This window comes from Leucoraja erinacea, chromosome 1 (assembly GCF_028641065.1).
Source record: "Leucoraja erinacea ecotype New England chromosome 1, Leri_hhj_1, whole genome shotgun sequence".
In the NCBI taxonomy this organism is placed as follows: Eukaryota; Metazoa; Chordata; class Chondrichthyes; order Rajiformes; family Rajidae; genus Leucoraja; species Leucoraja erinaceus.
This window is the reverse complement of record NC_073377.1, coordinates 95,529,936-95,536,716: the sequence shown is the minus strand read 5'-3', so window position 1 is coordinate 95,536,716 and position 6,781 is coordinate 95,529,936. Positions and strand designations below refer to the sequence as shown.

The following is a 6,781-nucleotide window of genomic DNA, read 5'->3' as shown; positions in this document are numbered from 1 at the left end:
TGTTTGGGCGGAGGCGAGCTGCGCGGTTCGGCGGGGCGGAGGTCTGACAATGGGACCATACGACCGCCACGCACATTGATGAGAAGGGAAAACGCGAGCAAGAAATCCGCCCTCATGACTGGCTGGGCGATGTTAGCAACGATAAACTTCCACCCCTACGGGTGGGAGTCAAGGGTTAGGTTAAGGGTCCACGTACCATACGTTCGAATGTCACTCCCGTTAACCACCCAGAGGACGGGTAATAATAATAATAATAAGTTTTATTTGTGGGCGCCTTTCAAGACTCTCAAGGACACCTTACAAAAATTTAGCAGGTAGAGGAAAAACATGTAAGGGGAATGAAATAAATAGTAGAGACATGACTAGTACACAAAGTAAAGACAGAATACAATTCAAAACACAATATGAGGCAATTAATGCACAGATGAAAAGGGAGGGGGACGTTGGGCTAAGGATAGGCAGAGGTGAAGAGATGGGTCTTGAGGCGGGACTGGAAGATGGTGAGGGACACGGAATTGCGGATCAGTTGGGGGAGGGAGTTCCAGAGCCTGGGAGCTGCCCTGGAGAAGGCTCTGTCCCCAAAACTGCGGAGGTTGGACTTGTGGATGGAGAGGAGACCGGCTGATGTGGATCTGAGGAACCGTGAGGGTTGGTAGGGGGAGAGGAGGTCAGTGAGATATGGAGGGGCCAGATGGTAGAGGGCTTTGTAGGTGAGGATCAGGATTTTGTAGGTGATCCGGTGGGAGATGGGAAGCCAGTGAAGTTGTTTGAGGACTGGAGTGATGTGATGCCAGGATTTGGTGTGGGTGATGAGTTGGGCGGCTGCGTTCTGGACCAGTTGGAGTCGGTTGATGTAGGTGGAGCTGATGCCAAGGAGAAGTGAGTTGCAATAGTCCAGTCGGGAGGAGATGAAGGCATGGATGAGTATTTCAGCAGCGGGAGGTGTGAGAGAGGGTCTGAGTTTGGCGATGTTGCGGAGATGAAAGAAGGAGGTTTTAATGACATGGCGGATGTGAGACTCAAGGGAGAGGGTGGAATCAAAGATCACGCCAAGGTTGCGGGCCTTGGGAGATGGGGAGACAGTGGTGCCGTCGATGGTGAGTGGGGTTATTGATTTTGCTGAGTGTGGCTTGGGAGCCACACTCAGCACTACCTTACCGCGGGTATCGCGGGCAGTCGGGGGAAGGATGCTGACGAGTGAAGGTCCCGGACGTAGAGCCGTTCGTTCGGGCCGATCGCGGTCGCCTCTAAGGGCGATCGGCCGACGCATTTCCCTGAAACGTGCAGGGGACTCGACAGCGTCGATCCTCCGCACCGAAACGGAGATGGTATTAGCACCAACGGCGTCTCACATACTGCTCGGGCTGCTGTGGTTGATCCTCAGAACGGCCGGTGACAGGCCTTCCTCGCGATGCCTCCTCGGCTGCACTCTGGCTGTGGCAGCCGGGTGGGAGAAAGCACAAACGTCCCATCGTCCCGTGGTCCATAGCTCATCGGCTCTCTCAGCGAGCTGTTGGGGGTCGCTGAAGTTGGCTCCCGCGAGCATCAGACGTACGTCGTTGGGCATCTGCTCTAGGAAGGCCTGTTTGAAAAGCTGCCACCGGTGGATCTCTCTGCAACCTCGAGGCCTACTCCTGCGGCAGGATTCCCACCACGTGGAAGTACCTGGTCTTGTCGGCGACGTTGTGGTGCAGGTGGAACTGCGCCTCCACATGAGCGAACCATATCTGTGGCTGATTGGGCCAATAAGGGGGCAGCCGGAGGCTGGGAAAGTCCTTCTGGGTGCCTGCGGCTTCAGCGGGGAAATATTCTTCCTGCATGCTTCTCAGTCCAACGACGGTCAGACTCGTCGGGGTCACCAATTTAGTGGATCAGAGACAACGACCAGTGGTTTGAAACAAGATTTATTCTGAATCAAGGTTCTCTGGTATCACAAGTCCTAACACACAACTGACCACAATGGTGGTCCTCAATCGACTGGCGGGCTGAGGCCAGAAACAGCGCGAAAACCCAACCCCTCCCAGAGTCACGTGCGCGCGGCTTTCGACCGCATGGTTCGACACTTGCACGCATCAGCAGGTGCTGCTACAATTTCCGATTATCAAGTGGGACAGTGAATATTAAGTTCTCTTTTTGCACCTCAACCAAATCCTCATTAGTCATGTGTAAGCGCCAATGAGGTTCATCAGCTAAAAATGATTGTACATTATTACAAAGAGGCGTTCGGGGGCAACAGCCTTGACTAAATTTATTGCTTTGATTTTAACCAATCCTGGAGTTCTTTCTCCTTTAAAATTAAACTTGGCACACCAATTAATAAATGTTTATTGATTACATTAACTTCTGCTCTAATTAATTTTTAAATCACAAAATGTATTTTGGTGGTAGACACAAAATGTTGGAGTAACAGCGGGACAGGCAGCATCTCTGGAGAGAAGGAATGGGTGACGTTTCGGGTCGAGACCCTTCTTCAGACATTCTGTCCGCTGCATCTGCAGTTCTTTCCTACACATTTTGTCCGCTGCATCTGCAGTTCTTTCCTACACAAATGTATTTTGATGTTTAGACCTACACGTTTATCTGAAACTAGTTGCTCTCCTTGGGCCATTTCAAACTGATTAAGGAAACCCTCAGTCCGTGCCCACTAAATTAAAACGCACCCTGCCTGAATGAGGAAGGCATCATGACTGCGAGTGGTCCATTCGAACTAAAACTCTACGCCTGTTCAATTAATATTTCATGCGCATGGTCGATGACACGACGAAAATCTTGTGATGTCCGCCGGTCGGGAAAGGCTTGAAGTGTGCGGATGGACTCGGTGTGATTCGCACATGGTATTTCCTGTTTTTTTATATTTATTCCGTCGTCGGTTTGGTTTGGTTGTCGATTATAATGACATTGGCGGAATGAACGATTTGGCATGTGTCCCATGAACTTAACGCATACACACTCACAACGCGAAGCTAAATGATCAGAACCTCCAAATTTGTGGTCTATGGTACATTAAGCGGTGGCCTGTTAAATATTCTGCTATTAAAAACGTTTTACTTAATATTCCAAACAAATACTGCAGAGAAATAAGCATCGACACTAAACTTCCAGGAGAGGCGTGCGAGTATCTGTTTATCTCCTCCTCCTGTGGACTACAGCAAGTCGATGCTGTGGGTAGGGGTGTGCATTCCCTTTTGCGTTGCAATTGCAGCTCTCAGGGGCGCTCGGCGTGGCTGTTCGCCGTGGGGTTTGTTGGGGGTGAACGGTCCTCGGTGAGTGGACAAGTGTACGTGGTTGCATGAGGCGGAGCAGCGGTTGAAGGCGGCGGCTGCAGACTTGGCCGCACCCTCCGCGCGCCGCGCCGCTCCGGGCTGCCATATTGCGCGAGCTCCGGGCCGCCAGTCCCGGGACAGACAGACAGGAGCGGAGATCCGTGCAAACCAAACAACGCAGCGGCCGCGGTAAACGCCAGCAGCAAGCGGGATGGCTGCGCTCGTCGGAAGGAAGCCAGTGAGTGCGCTTTCTGTTTTATACCCATTACAGATGTAATGCATTTCTCCCCTCTTTCACTACAGAACGTGACTTGACTTCTCTTTCTCTGCAATTTGAAATACCGTTAAGTCGCGCAGCTACCAGCTGGACGGGTTGTTAACCAAGACAGCGAACGAAAGGGTTAAAAATTAGCAGCCTGATCAATTGCTTCAGTCAGAAACATTGCATTTTATGCGTTTCAACGAAGAGAGCATGGAATTTCCATCTATTAGCAACTAGGTGGCCGAGGTTGACATGTGCCCGGTCTGCTTCCCGTTAACTAGTGTTATGGCGTCGCTATTATGTTGGGATTTTATATCGTTACTTCATGCGTGGAAGATCTCCGACAAACTAAGGGGATGAGTTTTCTGTTAAGGGCATCGTTGTGGTGGATGGGACAGGATCGGATGCCTGTCAGCCTCGCCCCTCCTGGCAGCAGTTGGCTCCATAGACTTCCTACGGTCAGAGGGCCTGTACTCGCCATCTACATCTCTTAAACTTGCTAATCAGCTGGGCACTTTACTTTATGTAATTTTAATTTTGTAACTAACAAAAAATCTACAGTTAGAACGTTTCCGATTATTGACTGATGTAAAAACTACCTCCATTATTATAGAAATATATTTTTTAAATGAACAAATGTATAGGGGCGCAAACAGGATTAAAAGGAAAACATCTTGATCTACTTTTTCTCCCCATTTGACACGTGGAATCTAATTTTCCCCCCTCCCCATTTGACATGTGGCACACGACACTGTCAGTATCATGTGGGGTTTAGCAGAGATGGGGTGGGGCCTAATTAAAAGTTGGATAATGTGCTATATTTATTAATTTAGAAAAATAATGCCACAATGCCTTCAGTAGAATAAAGCTATATGATGGATGAAAAAAAATCATGATTTGAATTACGCTGACATTAATTTAACATTCACCAACAGCTTGCACGTATGCTGTGAGTGGAAGATAAAACGCTCCCAATAGATTAATAGTAAAAAATAAATCCAGCAGGAAACGCAGAAGGAAATGATGGAGCAGGATGGGAGTGGGGGTGGAGCGATAGGAGTAAATAGTTGAGTAAAGCGAGTGCAGAATGAGGAATTGCGTGGACTGAGATAAATGGAAGATGCAGCCAGGAATGTGGAGTTAAAGATCACTAAGATAAAGTGGAATGTCAGATATAGTGCAATAGATTTGAAAATAAGTTAAAACATTTTGCAGCAGTTGGGGCAGCTGGGATGTTTTGGAAAGTGTGTGCAAGAAAGATCAAGGGCTGTGTTATTCTAGTTGTTGTTTGTGAAGAAAGTGGAAGAGGCATGCAAAAGAGTTGGCAAAGTTTATCCTGAATGTGAAGTAGGGTTTGAACAGCAGAAAGGGATAAGGATTGTAAAAGTGATGTAAAGAAGATAATGTTGATAATGGACCTTTTCTGATTTTTTTTTTTTAAACTTGGCGTTCTCATTATATTCTGAGGTTTATTTTCAGCAGGGACTTCAGTCAGGACTTGTTGATTAGGAATCTAAAAAGGTGGCTTGTGTATAAGGTCATAAGTGATAGGAGTAGAATTAGGCTATTCGGCTCATCAAGTCTACTCCACCATTCAATCATGGCTGATCTATCTCTCCCTCCTAACCCCTTTCTCCTGTCTTTTCCTCATAACCTCTGACAACCGTACTAATCAAGAATCTATCTCTGCCTTAAAAATATCAACTAACGGCTTCCACATCTTCCTGTGGCAAAGAATTCCACAGATTCACCACCCTCTGACTAAAGAAATTCCTCCTCATCTCTTTCGTAAAAGAACGTCCGTTAATTCAGATGCTATGACCTCTAGTCCTAGACTTTTCCACTAGTGGAAACATCCTCTCCACATCCACTCTATATTCCTTTTGAATCCCCAATGCAGCCATCAGTTTTGCTGTGTAAATGATAGATCCAGCTACATGCTTCACAGTTACTTCTCTTGAACTTGTAAGAACAGAACAGAATTTTCCTTCAAATCTTGGAAAGGCTATGATGCCACAAACACCATAGCCGCTGGCTTTATAGTTGAACCGGACTGTAAATTCATGGTTAGACACAAAATGCTGGAGTAACTCATTGGGATGGGTAGCATCTCCGGAGAGAAGGAATGGGTGATGTTTCGGGTCAAGACCCTTCTTCAAATTCTTGAAATAATTTACATTTAAATTCATGGTGTCATATTTAATCCCAATTGAGGTTCACAGTACACATCCACATGATCATAAAGACCACTTTACTTTGTCTTGACTGCTCTTAGCTCAGCTCAACAGCTGCTAAAACTATCTCTGCCTTTGCTACCTTCCGACATTGACTATTTCCACACAGCTGGTTGACTTCCCTCATCCAAAACTACAGCTCGAGTCCCAACTCTCTCTATTTCTTATTATTGTATGAAATTATTGACCTACACTGGCTCCTGGTTTATAAATACTTGTTTGAATTCTCACCAGCCTAGTGTTTGCACTCCAACAGGGCAGGTCTCTCCCAGTCTCTGTAAACTCCTTTATTCCTACTGCCCCTCCAAATATCTGTGCAGTTCCGACTGATTATCGCCAAGTTTAATTGCCTCAACATTGGCAGCAGTGTCTCCAACTGCACATGTCCTGAACTCAGAAATCGCGATTGTAAACTTCTCAGCTTCTCTTTCCTCCTTTTCAAGACATGTCCAAAACTCTGCCTTTTTGACTGTCGGTCATCTTCTTGTATAACTGGCTAGGTAGAAATTTTGTTCAATGACGCTCCTATGAAATATCTTTTGACACTTTACTACACTAAAGGAACAATAAGCTATTTCAATGGAAGAAGATGATTTCTATCACTACTGGAGCCGACAGGGACCCGTCACATTCCAGACAATCCTGTGTGATAGTATTTGCAATAAATTATTAACCACATTTTATAAGCACTCTGGAGTAAGTCTCTTATGGGAACTTCTCTCATACTTGCAGCTGTTTAGTTTACTCTATATTAATCGTGTATTTTATGCCTACCTCATCATGTTCTCAGGACATCCCATACCATCTTGCACAGTATTAATAGATTAAATGTAATCGCATTTAATGTAGGCAAGCAGAATTATGAATGATTGTCCAATCCCAGTGTAAATTATCTAATAAATTGACTTTTTTGTAATTGGAGAAAATTTATAACTTTAGCTTAAGAGAAGTAGTAGCGTCTCTTGAAGATAAGAATTGTAACATTTCTGGAGCTGAATATTCTGTATATTTATACATTGACT

The 6,781-nt window shown here is 45.9% G+C and overlaps 1 protein-coding gene across 2 annotated transcripts in view; it reads left to right on the top strand.

Moving 5' to 3' along the window:
- The first annotated feature begins 2,756 nt into the window (after positions 1-2,756).
- The window catches only part of LOC129699649 (septin-11), an 80,667-nt gene continuing 76,642 nt past the window's right edge, over positions 2,757-6,781 (top strand). Inside the window, exon 1 of one of the 2 annotated variants that reach the window (XM_055639663.1) lies at positions 2,757-2,834. In XM_055639663.1, coding sequence (XP_055495638.1) covers positions 2,775-2,834 — 60 coding nt within the window. In that variant the 5' untranslated portion in view covers positions 2,757-2,774. Of the gene's footprint in view, positions 2,835-3,185; positions 3,502-6,781 lie in introns of those variants that run through there. The other variant, XM_055639671.1, reaches the window with a different exon arrangement.